The sequence below is a fragment of the Ananas comosus genome, linkage group 8, assembly GCF_001540865.1.
Source record: "Ananas comosus cultivar F153 linkage group 8, ASM154086v1, whole genome shotgun sequence".
NCBI classification, from domain to species: Eukaryota; Viridiplantae; Streptophyta; class Magnoliopsida; order Poales; family Bromeliaceae; genus Ananas; species Ananas comosus.
This window is the reverse complement of record NC_033628.1, coordinates 398,477-416,548: the sequence shown is the minus strand read 5'-3', so window position 1 is coordinate 416,548 and position 18,072 is coordinate 398,477. Positions and strand designations below refer to the sequence as shown.

Genomic DNA, 18,072 nt, shown 5'->3' with positions numbered 1-18,072 from the left:
TTTTCAATATTTCAAAATATATTATATTAAATTTAAAATTTTAAAATACAAATTCAAATATAACATCAAATATATATTATAATACAAAATAAATTCAGGTTTGGGTCGGGCTCGGGTTCGGATCGGGTACAATCAAAATTCATATCCGAATCCATATCCGTCGGGTTTCTATTTTTGATATCCATATCCGAATCCATATCCATTCAGAATCAGATATATCCATTTCATTCGGGTTCGGATTCGGACAAAATTTCGGGTATCTATACCCACATCCCTAAGTTCGACCTCCCAAATCCTCTCCAACAAACAAGTCAAACTTTTTATACAGTTGTGTTGGTACAACAGGACTACCGAATTTGTGCCTGAGTTGGCCTGTAAATTACTAGGCCGGGAGCTATCAATAGGCCCGGCCCATTAATAGGCTCACATAAGGAACATTAATATTAATATTAATATTAATATTAATTAATATTTCCATTACTACGGGTCGAGCCCGAGTTAAGCTCGACACCACTGGACTCGGTTGAACCCATTACCACCGATCCCCTCGTCGCTCGTGGCTCGTGGGACCGGAAATTTGAAACCGCACCATCCTCCGCGTCTAAATTCCAAATCCACCGCCCCGCTCCTCTACTCTTCTCGAATCCGAACGAACCCCTTCTCCTCTCTCTCTCCGCGATCTTCGAACAAGGTCGCAGGTTTTTAGCTCCCAAATCGCCATTTGCGAACTCTGAAGCTTCGCCCTTCGCTGCTTCGGATCGAACTCGCCGCGAGCGCATCTCCGCCTCCAAAACCCTTGCAACCTTCGATCGGACCTCCTTTTGTTGGAGGTAATCGTTTCCCCTCACTTTCTCCATTGTAGAGCATGCGAGCTTCGTTTGATGATTCATTGTGTTCTTTTGGGTGACTTTGAAAGGATTTGTTTCCGTTTTATTCGCGATTTGAGTACTAGTTCGGATGAGTGCTAGTAATTAGGGTTATCAATGTTTCTTAGGCTTTTTTAGTGGGTTTTGCGTTGTAGCCTTGTAGGTAATACAAATTGCGTCTGTGTGATCAGTTAGTTTTGAAGTAGCTGTAGCGTGTGCTCATAGTTTATAGCAGAAGAGATGCGGATGCAGATGTTTAGTTGATAAGTTTCAAGCGTTGATTGAAACTGTGCATGTAATGTGACACTATTTTAGTTTGAAATTGTTATGTATGCAAAACCAGGACATTTAGGACCTACAATGAATTTGTTGATCAGTGTTTTAGGCCTTGGTATATGGAAAGGTTTCAGGGTGAAAATTTCTCAATTTTGCAAGTTTGGAGGTCATTGTTATAAGCTGCTTTCAAAAAGAAAAAATTGTAAGCTTGGAGGTCACGAGTAAGCATCGCGAGTTGAAGGTGAACCAAAATGGAAATATAAATGGTGTTTAATGCCGCATATTATCCATTTAGTGAGCTCTTCATTATCAATTAATCTCACTTGAAGTTTACACCCTTATCTATTTCGGCAGATAATCTGAAGTCGATCTGCTTCTGTCTGTCAAATCTGCTGTCCAATGAGATGTCTCTCTTTAGCAGATTCTTTTATAGGAGACCGCCTGATGGGTTGCTGGAGTTTGCTGACAAGGTTTATGGTAAACATAAAAATGATGAACTACGAGCATTCTTGTAATTTGTTTTCTTGTCTTCATAAATTTTACCAACATTTCTTGTTCTTTTTTGTTTCCTTTGTGCAGTTTTTGACTCATGCTTTTCCACGGAAGTTTTGTCGGATGAAATGTATCAAATCTACTTGCATGAGATAGTCACCGAGCTGCATGAAGAATTTCCCGAGTCTTCTTTCCTTGCTTTAAATTTTAGAGACGGAAAAAAGAGAAGCCAATTCGCGAAGATTCTTTGCGAATATGATATTACTATTATTGATTATCCACGCCATTATGAAGGCTGCCCTCTTCTTCCTTTATCTCTCGTTCAGCACTTCCTTCGTGTCTGTGACAGCTGGCTGTCTCTCGGAAGTCAAAACATTGTATTACTCCATTGTGAGAGAGGTGGCTGGCCGCTTCTAGCATTTCTTCTAGCTTGCTTTTTAATTTTCAGGAAAATGCATTATGGAGAACAGAAAACACTAGAGATTGTCCACCGAGAGGCCCCTAAAGGTTTTTTACAACTTCTATCACCACTGAATCCATTCCCATCTCAACTACGTTACTTGCAGTATGTAGCTAGGAGAAACATTTCTTCAGAATGGCCTCCTATGGAGCGGGCTCTTTCTTTGGATTGCCTCATTCTTCGAGCCATTCCAAGCTTTGATTCTGATAATGGATGCCGACCACTTATACGAATTTTTGGCCGTAATCTTCTTAACAAGGATGGCCTTTCAACTGGCATGCTCTTCTCAATGCCCAAAAAGAAGACTTTGCGGCACTACCGGCAGGTACGATGCTGCTGTTTAGTGTATGATGCATCTTAGTAGCTTCTTGTTTGTATTTCTGAATCGCTGGACGATTTTATATTTCTTCTTTTTTTTTTGTTTTTTTCTTTCACAGGATGATTGTGATGTCATAAAAATTGACATACAATGCTTAGTACAAGGTGACGTCGTCTTGGAATGTGTGCATCTTGACTTGGATCCAGAAAGGGAAGTAATGATGTTTCGCATCATGTTCAACACTGCTTTTATTCGATCGAACATATTGATGCTGAATTGTGAGGATGTGGACATACTATGGGAATCAAAAGACCGCTATCCAAAAGGTTTTAGATCGGAGGTAAACAAAGTAATGTCGTGAATTGCTTCTACCTGATCATGAATTTGAATATGTATTTTATGCGATCTGCCGCTTTTGAAAATTTTGGCATTTAGGTGCTTTTTGGTGAAATTGAGAGCATCTCTCCTCCAAGAGCTCCAACAGTTATGTTGAATGGCGAGATGAAAGGGGGATTGCCAATTGAAGCTTTTTCTAGAGTGCAAGAACTTTTCAGCGGTGTCGAATTGATTGACAGTGGTGATGATGCTGCATTTTGGTTGCTGAAAGAAATTTCGGCGAATGCTTTGCAAGAACGAATTCAGAAGCTAATTCTTAGTGACGTGAAGGAGTTGACAAAGCTGCAAAGTAAAGTAGGTATGCAGATGTCACTAATTTCACCCACAGATTCTGATGAAGAAAAAGATTCTGCAACTTCAAATTCTGTTTCTTCTGTGGACAATGAAACTGCTCATCATAGCCCGAATATTACTACTGAATCAGAGGAAATGCATGATGATAGTGCAATCGAAGATTCTGATTCTATCGGTAAGGATAATTGGCACTCTTTTGTAACATTATAGAAGTTCATACCTTATAATGTTATTTGTGTCACAGGTTTTGCACAGCCAGATTGCTCCGCTATCACAGTACATGACGCATCTGTATCTCCACCCTTGCTGCCGCCGCCGCCGCCGCCACCTGCTCCTTCTTTGCCCTCTCTTCATACTTCAGTTAGTATTACATCTGAATCAGTAAAAACATCGACTGCTTTGTCCCGCGCTCCACCGCCCCCTCCCCCTCCCCCTCCCCCTCCATCTTCAGCCAAGCATGCTTTATCCAACAAAAATTCTTCTTCCCTTCCTCCTCATCCTCCTCCTCCCCCCCCTCCTCCCCCACCTCCTAGTTTCTCTTCAGAAATTAAGAAAACCAAATCACCTTCACCAACTTCAGCTGTGTCTAGTGTATCTCCACCACTGCCGCCGCCACCACATCCCTCATTTTTAACTGCAGGCAGTGAAGGCCTGGTTTCACCTTCACCTTTGCCTGTTTATACAAAATCAGACAAAGGTCCGAATTGCGCTTTGCCTCCTCTATCTTCTAATGTTCCTTCCGAAACTAATAATGCCAAGCTAGGCTCACTGTCACCCCCTTTACCTAGTATATTAAGCAAGGCTCCACCTCCACCTCCTCCACCTCCCCCTCCTCCCCCGCCTCCTTTTGTTTCTAATAAGGATTCTCTACCCGGTACATCAAATAGGGCTCCGCCTCCCCCACCTCCCTCGTCTATGTCTAATAAGGGTTCTCCGCCTCCTCCACCTCCACCTCCACCTCCACCTCTCCCTAGTACATCTAGTAGAAATTCTGTGCCTCCTTCCAGTACTCCTCCAATTCCACCANGTTCTACCATTCCTCCTCCCCCTCCTCTTCCTAGTGCATCTAATAGGTGTCCTCCGCCTCCTCCACCTCCACCTCCACCTCCACCTCTCCCTAGTACATCTAGTAGAAGTTCTGCCCCTTCTAGTACTCCACCTCCACCTCTGCCTCCACCTGTTTCGAGTTCTAATCGTGGGTTTCCACCTCCACCACCCCCACTTCCCTCTAAGCAAGGAACCAATCCAGCCCCACCACAGCCTCCTCCTCCATCAGTGCGTAGCATACGAGGCCCTACTCCTCCGCCGCCCCCTCCAGCACCGAAACTGGGGCCACCACAACCACCACAACCTCCAGGATCCAAAGTTTCGAATGTGCCAGCACCACCTCCTGCAAGTTTGGGACATGGAAGAGCTAATCCACCCAGCTTAGGAAGAGGCCGGGGATCTGGACAGTCTAATAATGCTCTGAAAAAAGCTTCTCTAAAGCCTTTGCATTGGGTCAAGGTTACTCGAGCAATGCAAGGGAGTCTATGGGCTGATTCCCAGAAGCAAGAGAACCAGACAAGGTAATTGCAGTAGTTAAACTTTTCAAAATTCATTATGTTGATAATAAAGCTATTGAGGTTATTTTTTTGAAGAAATATGCCTTAGTTTGTATCTTGGTCCTTGGATCTACAACTGCAAATAATCAGTTTAAGTCCTCCCTCTTTCTACAAATCGGTAATTAGTAAAAACAGTTGAGTCTTATGTTTAGGCTTATAGTGATACTAGTAAAGCCCAACTGGATGAAGTGATGAACTGAACTGGTATGACACAGGTAAGACAATTCTCCAAAACATAATTCTGTTATTGCCGGACTAGTAATTTAATTCTTGCACTGCTTGCTTTATATGCAACGACTGTCTTTTTCCTGTGCTTGTCACATGCAAAATATAATTGTACTTATATTTGTTGTTAACATTATTGACAGGGCTCCCGAGATTGACTTTTCTGAATTGGAAAGTCTATTTTCAACTGCAGTTTCAAGTGACGGCAATGGGACAGATAAAGCTGGATCAAAGCGTGGTTCTAGCGTCAGTAAGCCTGAGATAGTCCACTTGGTATTTTTATGACCCTTATACCTTTGGACTTCAGTTCATTTTCCTGTCCAGTATATTTGGTCAATCACAGATTTCATTCTGTATGAATGGTAGATTGATGTGCTTTAAATTTTAATTATGATTGTTTAGAAAATTCTGCTGTAGTCTTCTATTTTCGGTTGAGAATGATGTTATATTGTGAGAACTGCTTGTTGACCTTATTTGTCATGCTATTCAATAACACGGGCGTCAATGGAATTTTCCTGTTTCAGGTTGACATGCGCAGAGCAAATAACTGTGAAATCATGCTTACTAAGATAAAGATGCCTCTTCCAGATATGATTGTAAGTTTTCTTGCATCGGAACTTTCTTGGTTTTGATGCTGACTAATTCAATTTCTTCTGATAATTCCTTTTTCTCTTATTGTTAGAGCGCAATCTTAGCTCTGGATACCTCGGTTTTGGACATTGACCAAGTGGAAAATCTCATCAAGTTTTGTCCTACAAAAGAAGAAATGGAGATGCTAAAGGTAAAGTACCACCGTTATGTTTGACTTCCTTTCGTCCATATGTCTAGAAAATGTATCTCTGTCACTGTGCTTTGTATGGATTATAAATCTCCGAAAGTTGCCAGAGAGTAGCATAATTTATTGGAAAATGGGAAGCTTAGGCTTTGAGATCCATCTTAGAGCCCAAGTTAAAAAACTGCCAGATCTGGACTACTAGTCTTCATATCTTATAGTTTGGGTTGTCAACTGTCCAAGGAATATCTGAGTCTCCTATAATGTGTAAGAGATAACATGTGCCAACAATTTTATCCTAAAAAGTGATTACCAAACCAGTTTCTGCTTGCAAAGATGATAAAAAATGCGAAAATGCCTCTGTACTGATAGCATCTACGTTTTCATATGCCTTACGAAGCATAAGATAGGAATGCATTAACTCTACAAATACTGTTGTGCTAATGATATTTATTTGGTTTCAGAAGGCAAACATCAAAGCGTCTGTTTCTATTCTCTTCTTTCGGAATTCTTTTCGCCATAATCTTAATTTCTTAGAGTAGGTGGAGATGCTGTTTGCATAATTTTGCAAAGTAAATCAAATTGTTCTTCTTCCTACATAATTTTGCGAAGTAAATCAAACTGTTTTTCTTTCTGCTTATGGACTATCAGTACTATTATAAATAAACTTGCATCTAAAAGTTTTACGTATTATATCTTTGCCATAGTCAACCAGTACTTCTTTTCTTTGGAGATAAAACTGCATACGATCATTTCCAAAGGCACATCATATCTCTTTCTTCCAGTTGCCAAACATCCAATTTAATTTCTCTCTCTAATGTTTTCTTCTGTTGATGTCTTTCTTGGTTGTCTGACTGCTCTTTTTTGTTTCTGGGTGTTTTCAGAACTACAACGGCAACAAAGAAATGCTTGGGAGATGTGAACAGGTTTATTTTCAATGCCAAAATGCATGTTTTATTCAATTTTAAGTGATATCTGCAGCTTGTATGTTATTTCACCAGTTCTTCCTGGAGCTGATGAGGGTTCCTCGAGTGGAATCCAAGTTAAGAGTTTTCTCTTTTAGAATCACCTTTTCAACGCAGGTATTATTCTTTTTCTCCTCAACAAGCTGATGGAATTATTGGCTGATATTTATTATGCCTTAAATTTAGTTAACATGAAGACATTCTCCCTATTAAACAGGTGCAAGAGTTGCGAACCAACCTAAATATAATTAATGATGCATCTAGAGAGGTATCCTCTGTGGAAAAAGATTTGACAATGTACTCAAAATTCTTGGATGAATGTAATATTCCAAATTTTATTTAGGTTAAGGAGTCTTTGAAGTTACGCCAAATCATGCAGACGATACTTACATTAGGAAATGTGCTGAATCAAGGCACTGCACGAGGTATCAATATGCGATAGAAGTGAAATTATGGGATTCTCATGCAAGCAGTTAAAAATATGTTTGCTTTTCTCTGTTTTGCAGGCTCTGCTGTGGGATTCAGATTGGACAGCCTTCTTAAATTAGCAGATACTCGTGCAAGAAATAACAAAATGACCTTAATGCATTATTTATGCAAGGTATGATATACTTTTTGTTGAGTGATATTCATGTTAAGTGATATTGATTTCATGACATGGATAAGATGCTAACAATGTTTTTCTTTTTCTCCATATTCTTTAGCTCCTTGCTGAGAAAATGCCTGAGTTGCTTGATTTTGATAAGGACTTGATTCATTTGGAAGCAGCCTCCAAGGTACATTTTCCATTCCCTATACTGTGAACTGATGGATTTACTGATATTGAGCTTGCTTTTTGAAGTATTGCTTAATTGGATTTTTTTGAGATTTCTGATGTAAAAATTTTCAAAAAATTGCACAGATCCAATTAAAATTGGTTGCTGAAGAGATGCAAGCAGTGAACAAAGGTCTTGAAAAGGTCGAGCAAGAACTGACTGCATCAGACAACGATGGTGATATCTCTGTGGGTTTTCGTAAGGTGAATAGTAGTCTAAGACAGGGAAAACTCAATTCATTTCATTATTGTTGCAATCTTGCCTACCATTGCCATTTCACACACACTTCTCCTTCCTCGTGATTCCTTGTGTCTCCAAGTCACTTAAAATACTTTTTTGACCTTATAAGTTCACTTATAAGGATGCTATACTGTCCCCTTTTCCTCTTCTTGAAAGTTGCTAATATTTTTTTTTTTAATTGCTAATGCTGGGAAAAATATTATACTATTCCACTTCAGGCTTTGAAGAGTTTTCTTGATACTGCGGAGGCTGATGTTAGGTCCCTTATATCCTTATATTCAGAAGTGGTGAGTACACACGCAACAAAGTTCTGGTTGCCTTCTTTAGTTTTCTATATTTGATTGGAGCATGAATTATGTTAGGGAAGAAATGCTGATTCTCTAGCTCAGTATTTCGGAGAAGACCCTGCTCGTTGTCCTTTCGAACAAGGTATGATGTATTTACATTATTTTCACAGGCCATGACTATATCTTCCGTTGGATATGCATGTAACAAGTCCTTGTTCTCATCTTTCCAGTGACATCGATTCTGGTAATCTTTGTTAATACGTTCAACAAATCGCGTGAGGAGAATGCAAAATTTGCTGAAACTGAAAAGAAAAAAATGGAAAAGGAGGCCATGAAAGAAAAAACAATCACTTCAGCCGGAAAGGAATGAACTTATGCTGATTAGCCCAAGAATTAGCTAGCTCTAAGGTGGAAATTGTTCCATGTTCTTCTGGAATATCAAGTAAGAATGTGAAGATCATTGTACTACTGACTACCAACATATTGGCCACATTGTTTACTGTGGTAATATTCTAGGTGGACAATTTACAGTGTAGGTGTAAGATACATTGAGAACTCCCCTAAAGCTGCAAAATTTTGGCTCTCAGCTGATCCCAAGATGGTGCACCAATCATGCTGCCGTCCATTGGTTGAGCTGATTCCTCTTGTGCAACGAGTAAGTTCTCTAAGACGTCCGCATTCTGCCATTTCCTTAAAAATGAAAAACTTAACTCTGTCGAATATATAATCTAAGAACTTTCGAGTACTTCTCGTGCTTATTCCTGTGTAGTAGAAGTTTGTCAATTGAGGTATTAACGCTTACTCTACGGCAGTGCTCATTTCTACGTCATATCCTATATTTCATGAGAACTTGTGCTGTTTGGTCTTTTCTATTTGTGATGTTTGTTGTAGTAAGCGTCCTAGATAATCATATTTCCCATCGATTGCTTGTCTATGATCTGACATGTGTCTCCTTATTTGCAGATTGTATGATTGTAGACAACTTACAAATGTAGCATATCGACTTACTGTGGAATCTCTCCTGCAGCTGATCCAAGGACGAGATGAACTTCTCATGCGTAAAAAAGCATTTATTGCAGAATACCTCTGTACGTGTAGATAGCAACTTAAGGCCAACAAATATCAATCTTAAAAAGAAAATAGTCAATGTTAAAGAAAAAGGTCAGCTGAATATGGAAGCCAAATGGTGAGAAAGCTAACCACGTTTCCATGATGTAGGCCATTTTTCACTTGTGGCTTCTTATCATTAAGCAGCATTATTTTCTATGTTCCTGTTGTTTAGACATGGGTTTAATGTACATAATATACACTTTTTAATAGTAATGTGTTTAATAATAATGTAGAATATTGTTACACTTGTCGTGACACTTAACGTTTGATCAACTAAGCTTTCGTATTGTGAGGCTAACCCAGCGAGAAAATTCATGGATTATTCTGATACATAACTGGATCGTATAATATCTCTATATATATTATATTAGATAAAGGCTGATAAACTAAATAAGCTCATGTAACCAAACAATATACTCTCTGTATTGGCACTAAACGACCTTCTCAAGCATAAAAAAAAAAAAAGAAAAAGAAAAAAGAGAAGAGAAAACTCTTCCAGTGCATCTCCATGAAGTGGAGTTGCCATAGAAATAGTACCCATAACTGAAAACGACCGTACGATTCAACCGGCTAGCAAGGCCAAAACACGACGACGGCACGAAGAGTAAACTGAGCAATTATCTCTTTAATCCTAAAAAGTATAGCACAAATCTGACATAATCGAAACTGTAAGCATATCTTAACAGTTGCAGCTTTCTCTCGTCCCATGGCGGATATCTGAAACTGAACTCAGTGAGGAAGCTCCTCCTCACAACCGATTTCCGGTGGCTGAACAAGTCGAACGAGTACTTGCCGTGGTATTGCCCGAAACCGCTTTGTCCGATTCCTCCAAATGGTAATGCGTCCAGTAGAAACTGCAAAAATAACCTTAAGCATTATTCAAAAGCAATGCTTCGTTGCAACTTCCGGTAATAATCAGGTATCATCTGAATTTCTGTTTTTTTGAAAGGCAGATAAGTTGACTATCTAAGATTAGTTATATCAAAAACAGTGTTGCTATAAGCTCTGAAGGGATGATAATTAAGATTACTTGTATGATGGCATCATTAAAAGTGACACTTCCTGAAGATGTTTCTTCTACGATCCGCTTTTTCAGCGTCTCATTGTGCGTGAACGCGTATATAACAAGCGGCTTCGGCCTTGCTCGTACAAACTCGATGCTGTCCTCGATCTTCTTCAGCTGTAAAAAGAGCACACACCAAATGTCACAATTTTAATCTTTGTCAACTAGAAAGCACAAGGCGTCGCACAAACTAGAAGTGTCCGATTTTCTCACTGTGATGATTGGAAGCAGTGGGCCGAATATCTCTTCAGTCATAATCTCGGTGTCCAACGGGGGATTTAACAATATGGTTGGCTCAATGAACCTACGCAATATGATAACTGTTAGTCAGATGATTTTGGTTCTCAGCGTGGATCGTCGAATGATACTACTAAGATACAGAGGGCTGAATAAGATTATAATGTAAGGCGTTCAAGAAGCTACAGGTTCTCAGGATCGCGGAGGCCGCCATGCTTGATGGAAGCTGCAACTTCTTTATCCTCTAAAAGCCTGCTCAGCCTCTCAAAATGATGCTTGTTAACTATCCGCGAGACGTATTCGCGTGCAGTGAAGAATTTCGCAATTGTCGCCTTCAGCAACTCAACCTACAGGAAGCGAGGGGAAGTCGTAAGTACCGAAATGCAAGCTTTTAAAGTTCAGTTATTGCTTTGCAAACAGATCCATTACCAGAACAGGTGCGAACTCTTCTTCCACGAGCAAATAATCAATTGCTATGCAGGCTTGTCCAGCACAAGGCCCCCATTTTCCGCCAACAACTCGTTCGACAGTCACCTGATCAAGTATTAAACATCCAAACTCAAGCATCTTAACTACCGATTGTTCGTGTTTTTACACAATTTATCCCATTGCCAAACATCGATCGAGCTTTCCTTGAGATTCATTTTGCAAACACTAAGACCTTTTAACAGCCAAAAGTTTCGCTATCGGTGTACGAGTGTGCGCTTGCGATGAAATTGGCCCGTTTTGAACCAATTTATCATCGTGGATTAATTGGCGAGGATACGAAATATGTTTTGAACCACGGCGATTATTCTCATATAGGCACACTCATATGAAGTAATAGTGATTTTTATGGACTTGACAGAGTAGTTTACATAGAATTAGCTAACATTAGAGCTTCAGTTTAAGATGGTTGGGCTGCTATTACTTGTCGTAAATTCATTGCAAGAACTGCTAAATATCGAATGCAAACATACCTTTCTATCTTTCGCGGTCGTAAACGAATCAATAATGGCCGGGCATTTCCCCCCGACTTCGATAGCAACTGGTGTTAAATGCTTCGCAGCTGCAGTCATCACAATTTGTCCGACCCGGCGACCTCCTGAACATATTTGATCAGCAAAACCAGGCCGGAGGTTTTCGACATAAACAGTGCTCTATATATGTTTGAGCGCAATACGATTGATGCATAGTGTTTGAACAGAGCATCCTACTATTAATGAGTGTGAAACAATCGTTATTCTCCAATAGATTAAGCTATTAGAAAGGATTCGAACTCAGTACCTCCGACTTTAATACTATGTTAAATTATATGAAACAACCGTTTATCTGCAATAGCTTAGGCTTATAGAGAAAGATGTTTTTAATATTTATATATTCAACAGCCGCGACAACAAATATATATATATATATGTATTAAATGTTTGTGTAAACCTTAGGAATAAAGAGAATCTATGTATGTTGAACCAACCAGTGAAGAAGATCTTGTCCCATTTCAGCTCCAAGAGTTGCTGTCCTACTTCTGCACCTCCCTGGACAACCTTAACAGCTTTGCTGTCCAAATACTTTGGTATGTTACATGCAAGAAACTGCGACGTCGCCGGGGCGAGTTCGGAGGGCTTCAAAACTACACCATTTCCGGCACAAATCGCGCCGATCAGCGGCTCCAATGACAAGTCTACAAAAGGTTGTTATACATATGCAAATCAAGTTGAATAAAAAAAAAAAAAAGAGAGAAAAAAAATGTGCATATAATAAAGTCAAAGAGGTGGTTAATCCTAGATGGCAATTAAGATGTCGTTTTTTTGATATTGGGCTGTAGAGGAGCCAAGAATACATAAGTTTAGCATGCAAACAACAAAAATTAGTGGCTTCTTTGCGACATGCATGATGATCTCTTCCAGATTTTTGAAATTGACATCTCAACATTTTTTTAAAAAAATTGAGATGCCTTCAACTTCTAATTTATGGAATCAAGTAATTTTAGTCAAAAAATTTTAAAAAAATATTTAAAAAAAGTTTGAAAATTTTAATAAGTAATAGAGTTATTAAATTTAATAACATTTTAACTTAATTGAGCATGAAAATCAAATTAAAAAAATTTGAAGTTGAGGAGGCCTTTATCAAACAATTAGCTGAGGAGGTCATATCAAAAGTCTATAGTTGAGGCGGTCTCTAAACATTTGTATCTTTTTTTGGTACTATTTTTGTAGGAAATAGTTATCCAAACTTAATTTAAAATTTAGTTAGAGATAGAGTTTACTCAAATTATACATGGATTATATTTGAAAGTTTTAGACATTTGTATCTTTTTTTGGTACTATTTTTGTAGGAAATAGTTATCCAAACTTAATTTAAAATTTAGTTCGAGATAGAGTTTACTCAAATTATACATGGATTATATTTGAAAGTTTTAGAATAGGATTTATAATTATGCAAAATAAAAGTTAGATTTGTCATATATATATATATATATATATATATATATATATATATATGAGTGAGGCTACTATGCTATCGGAAGCACGGAGCCTTCCGTGCTTCCAACTCGTTTTCGATGTTGCGGCTTTCGAATCGTTGATCAGCTCCGTTAAACTTGATCTAGAGTATTTGAAGTACCTAAAAAATAAATTTTATGATTTTACGATATCATTTGCCTAGTGAACGAAGGGGCTCAAAATCAACGGCTGAAAATAAAAATCTTACAAAATGTAATAATATGACATTAAAATTTTAAATCAAAGATATTGATTTTGTTTTATATAGTATAAAGAATTTTCTATCAAAATTTNAGAATTTTCTACCAAAATTTCACGTGATTTGAATATTTCTACACTATTAAACTTGCAAACGACTCACTACGGTCATTGAAATTTGTTGATTTTGAGCTCATTTGATCACTAGACAAATGATATCGAAAAATAATAAAATTTATTTTCTAGGTACTCCAAATACTCTAGATCAAGTTTAATGGAGCTGATCAACGATTCAAAAATCGCAACATCGAAAACGAGCCGGAAGCACGGAAGGCTCCGTGCTTCCGATAGCATAGTAGCCTCACTCGTGTATATATATATATATATAATTGAGCTTCTATACTTTTAAAAGTATCAAGTTATTAGTGCTTGTAGATTTTTAGCCATTGGATTAAGAGATATGTGGCTAGGATGGTGTGGGACCCCTAGGGTTGAGTGGGTGATTGGTTGAATAGTATAATCTAATGGTTGAAAATGATCCGAGAAGTAAATTTAACGGTAAAAAACTTATAAGCACCAAGTGCTTGGTGCTTTTACAAGCACCATAGCTGGACTCATATATATATATCCAGGCATGGGTTAATTAGATGAATCAATCACAATAGATATAACTGCATAAGACTAAGGGTGTAATTAATAAAATATTAATTTAGTTACCTTCTTCCTCCTCTAATAACTCTTTTCTATATTATTTTGTTCTATTTCAGATCCTGAATTATATAATCGGTATTAGTATAAGTATCAATTCTAATAATTAGTATTAGAAAAAATTACACTTCCAACGCTTTTGGGGATCGATTGATTTTTTTAATATTAAAATTCATTTAAAAAAATTTATTGTATGATCTAATGGTTAGGTACTTGGACTCTGACTATAATGTCAGCAGTTCCAAACATCCTGAGGCTCATCATTTATATATGTACTTAGAATGTCCTTAGCGCAAGTGGCAAAGGCTTGATGGCCGGTACCTGAGGTCTCAAATTCAAATCCTTATTGATTCACATTTCTAGCTAAGTTTATTTCTAAATAAAATAAACGAAGCGAGTAGTGTACTACCTATTTCTCANCAGAAAAGTGTGCATAAATTTTATATTTTATTTACATAAGAATCAATATTTTAATACTTAAACTATCAGCTTTTCAAAATATTAAAATCTAAAAAAATTAATTTTCTTTAATGTATATATGAGTGTGAGATTATATATTATTTTTCGATGCACAAATAATATTTCTCATTTGAAGCTACACCATAAATGATGATTCAAACCTGACACGAGCAGCAGGAATTTTTGGTGTACCCAATGAATGAGCATGTTTACATCAGAGGAGGAGAGAGAACGTTTTGACCGAGTGAAAATTAATAGTAAAAATCACAAGAGGAGGGGAAAAATGAGAAAATGACGTACCCTAGCATGCATTATTATTATTATTATTATTATTATTATTATTATTATTATTATTATCTGTTACGTATTAATGACACCGATTAAATGATCACACAAGTGGCCAAGTTGGTAACTTGAACTTGTGTGTGCGCGCGCGCGCATGTGTTTGTGTGCCAGGGAACGTAGGCCCCCTCATGCATCCCGTGAGGATTGGATCCCTACTAACTATACTACTGGTGAGCCACAACGAAATTCACTAGTGAGAGAGTGCAAGAGTACAGCAAATTTATCTGCAACTTATTTTTCTGCAGTACCCGACGATACGAACTATAGATTCACATGCAAGGACATGGAATTAAAATGTGAGAAGTAATTAATTGAGAAGTTAGCAGCTGCATGTCCTTTTCTGTACGAGAAATTTTATTTTTGAATACCCTATTATATTATTAATATATTCATATATATATCTATAGAGTCCGGCTGGGGTACTATCGATAGCACCAAGGGTTTGATACTATCGAATTTTTCACCGTTAGATTTAACTCTTTGATTATTTTTATCCGTCAGATTATACTATTCAACCAACCACTCACTCAACCCCAGAGGGCCCATATCATCCTAATCATTCATTTCTCAATCCAAAGGTTAAAAAATTAATAGCACCAATAGCTTGGCGCTATTGATAGTATTCTAACCTAGTTCTATATATATATATATATATATATATATATATATATATACACATGAACAGATTAATACTTAAAATTTAGAATATAATGATTGAACTTAAGATTTAATAATTGTATTTGAGATTTAGTAAGTAATACTCTAACCTTCATAGCGGAATTTAATGAAACATTTCATAGAACAGATAGCAAAACATAATTTTATAGCATTCTACAAATATGAAAATATGATCACGAGCGCGCATTTAATTGGCAGGACAGTGTAAATTACAAGCTAAAAGATAAATATAATTTACAACGTCAAAAAATAATAGGCAATTATTGAATTTATTTACTGTACTAATTAAGTACTATAAGAATTAATTAGTTTGTTAAAAAAATGTCCTTATGTAATAAAATATATGAAGGGAAAAAATTAAAAAGAATAATAAAAAAAGAGATGAAGGATAATCAATAATGTGACTACTAACTCAAGGGGAAATTCCAGCACGAAAATATAAGCACGACCCCAAGCGGCTCCGGCACCACCTCCGCAGTAGTCGGAAATGCTACCAATGGCACCCACACCTGTACTTTAATTCTCGTAAAATAATATATACATTCTCTAAAAAATGAAAGTAACAAATTTGTTAAAATAATTACTATATCATTCCCATTACTAAATTGATTATGTTTTTTATATAATTCCACTGTACAAAAATTTTTCATAAAATTTTTTATCATTTGATGGAGAGAGAGAGAGAGAGAGAGTAACCCTTTGAGGAGCCATCCATCGTTTAATTTCTCCTAGAGCAAAGTCAATGGACTTGATAAGAACACCCACCTAAAAAATCATGGAATTTATTAAAGATCCAAAGTTAAGTTAATTAAACATAAATGAAAGTATGCATATATGTATGTATATGCTTAAACACAAATTAATATGAAAAAAAGAAGAAGAAAATTAATATATATTTAAGAAGTAATTAAACTCCTCACCTCATCTCTAAACGCTTCAACATGGTGCTTCCCCACATCTTCTTTAAGGGCCTTAAAAATATCATCTTCTTCATCTTTCAGAAGCTTTAGAAGTGCTCTGAGTTGTGATCTTCTCCATGATAAGCTCCTCGTTCTCCCACTCTCAAACGCCCCTCTCACCTCCCCCACCTCACTCTCCAATCCCTCCTCCATCTCCCTCTCCTTCTAATTCTAGCTCCTCTTCTATATATATATATAACTAAAAAAGATGATCACATATTCTTTTTTGGGGGGGGGGCTTGTCACCAGCGTAGGCATTGAATTGAATGCAGCTGGTTTTCTGTTCCTTTCCTTAGTAATACTGTTATTATTATTATATTATTATTATTAGACTAAATTATAGAAAATCTTCTGTAAATAATCGTTTTTTCACTTTTACTTTCTGACTTTTAAAAATCTATATTTTTTTGTCTTAAAATTTCAAGTTATTGTATTTAGTTTCCCTTTGTCAGGATTCGATCACTATTGCATCCATTTTTATAATTTATACTGAAAATATCTTTTAAAATGACAGAAATATATCAGAAAGTTATTTTTTTTTATAGAAGAATAAAAAATTATTTGGTCATTTTGCTCTCTTTATTAACACTTTACTCCTTTGAAAATATTTTTAAAATTTTAAAAGAGTAAAAGATAGATTTTTAAAAGTTTGAAAGAAAAAGTAAAAACACGAATATTTATAGAAAATTTTTCTGTAATTTAACTGTATTATTAATTAGAGTTGGATGTACTCCCGGAACGCACGTGGCCTCCACGCCTTGGCACGTGCAAGGGAGGATGCAGTGTGGGTGGATTTGGTCCGCCACGTCAGCCGTGGACCATTTTAATTTGAAGCAATTATGAAATGAATATTTTATGTATATATTTTAAATTTGGATATGTATACAAAAAGTTTAGACATTACTGATTTGTTCCTATGAAATTATAATACTTTAATTTATTATTCTAGAATTTTAGAATATCATAACGTCGTTAATATTTGTTATTTTTTATCATTAAGATAATTCTATCAGTAAAGAGTATAATATTTAGCAAGATATTCGAAAAGTTTACTGTTTTACGATTTGCACAACATGACATGCGTAATAAAATATCAACATTAGAAATAAAAAATTATCAGAAAACTATTAAAATTTTTAAGACAATTGATGAGCAGTAATAAATTTATAATATTTTATAATATTTTTTATATTTAGAGGAATCCAACTATATATAATGCTTCCGGAAGCACCACTTATGCAGTGCTTCTAATTTTTTAATTTTTTTAATCAATTTTTTTGACCATTTCTAATTCTTGGTTAATATTATTCTCTCAAAGAGACTATTACTAAACTCTTGGAAAGATTACTATCATACTAACTCTATAATTTTTTATCTGAGAAATTTCAATTTTTAGAAACATAATAACTCTACACTATTTAGAATGATACCCCATAGTTGCGGAAATATAAGGATATATATATATATTTTTTAATGGTAAACTTCAATTATCATTCGTGTGGTTTCAGACTTTCTCATTTTAGTACTCTGTGGTTTAAAGTGTATCAAGTTAGCGTCATGTGATTTCATTTTTATTTTTTCGTTAGCTTTTTCGTTAATACTTTATTAAATTATATAGAAAACTTTAGATATCCTATCTAGATTTATCAAATATTTACTTAAGTACTCTTTAGTTTTAATTTTATCATTGATTCAACAAAAAAAATTAGTGAAATTGATAATAAAAGATAAAAATAAAATTACAGGACATTACAGGAGTGGTATTTGAAGTTTTCCCTTTCTTTGATTTACTAGCTACTCGGTGTACCGGTGACGTGGTGGAAT

General features: G+C 36.3%; 2 protein-coding genes across 2 annotated transcripts; one reads left to right on the top strand and one right to left on the bottom strand.

Annotated features, from left to right (window-relative positions):
* On the top strand, window positions 617-9,366 carry LOC109713901 (formin-like protein 3). Its single transcript, XM_020238176.1, has 21 exons — window positions 617-830; window positions 1,497-1,619; window positions 1,722-2,419; window positions 2,532-2,753; window positions 2,849-3,278; window positions 3,348-4,129; window positions 4,199-4,671; window positions 5,076-5,205; window positions 5,457-5,528; window positions 5,615-5,713; window positions 6,589-6,630; window positions 6,706-6,786; window positions 6,887-6,937; window positions 7,013-7,094; window positions 7,176-7,270; window positions 7,374-7,445; window positions 7,571-7,687; window positions 7,943-8,011; window positions 8,087-8,153; window positions 8,242-8,666; window positions 8,975-9,366. Exons 2-20 carry the CDS (start codon window positions 1,547-1,549, stop codon window positions 8,379-8,381), a joined length of 3,795 nt encoding a protein of 1,264 aa, XP_020093765.1. The 5' UTR covers window positions 617-830; window positions 1,497-1,546; the 3' UTR covers window positions 8,382-8,666; window positions 8,975-9,366.
* On the bottom strand, window positions 9,501-16,418 carry LOC109713902 (aldehyde dehydrogenase family 3 member F1). The gene is made up of 10 exons (XM_020238177.1): window positions 16,210-16,418; window positions 15,986-16,054; window positions 15,702-15,798; window positions 11,875-12,081; window positions 11,381-11,505; window positions 10,851-10,955; window positions 10,608-10,768; window positions 10,398-10,488; window positions 10,152-10,301; window positions 9,501-9,975 (listed from the first exon to the last, which is right to left on the bottom strand). The coding sequence occupies exons 1-10, from the start codon at window positions 16,399-16,401 to the stop codon at window positions 9,739-9,741; spliced, it is 1,434 nt and encodes a 477-aa protein (XP_020093766.1). The 5' UTR covers window positions 16,402-16,418; the 3' UTR covers window positions 9,501-9,738.

What these genes read in the sequence shown, in the direction of transcription:
- LOC109713902 (XM_020238177.1), bottom strand. Translation starts at nt 16,401, where the DNA reads ATGGAGGAGGGATTGGAGAGTGAGGTGGGGGAGGTGAGAGGGGCGTTT. An exon ending in TTGAAGCGTTTAGAGATGAG is followed by an intron (nt 16,055 to 16,209) that starts GTGAGGAGTTTA and finishes ATGATTTTTTAG; the next exon opens with GTGGGTGTTCTTATCAAGTC. An exon ending in GATGGATGGCTCCTCAAAGG is followed by an intron (nt 15,799 to 15,985) that starts GTTACTCTCTCT and finishes ATTAAAGTACAG; the next exon opens with GTGTGGGTGCCATTGGTAGC.
- LOC109713901 (XM_020238176.1), top strand. Translation starts at nt 1,547, where the DNA reads ATGTCTCTCTTTAGCAGATTCTTTTATAGGAGACCGCCTGATGGGTTG. An exon ending in CTTTGCGGCACTACCGGCAG is followed by an intron (nt 2,420 to 2,531) that starts GTACGATGCTGC and finishes TTTCTTTCACAG; the next exon opens with GATGATTGTGATGTCATAAA. An exon ending in AAGAAATGGAGATGCTAAAG is followed by an intron (nt 5,714 to 6,588) that starts GTAAAGTACCAC and finishes GGGTGTTTTCAG; the next exon opens with AACTACAACGGCAACAAAGA.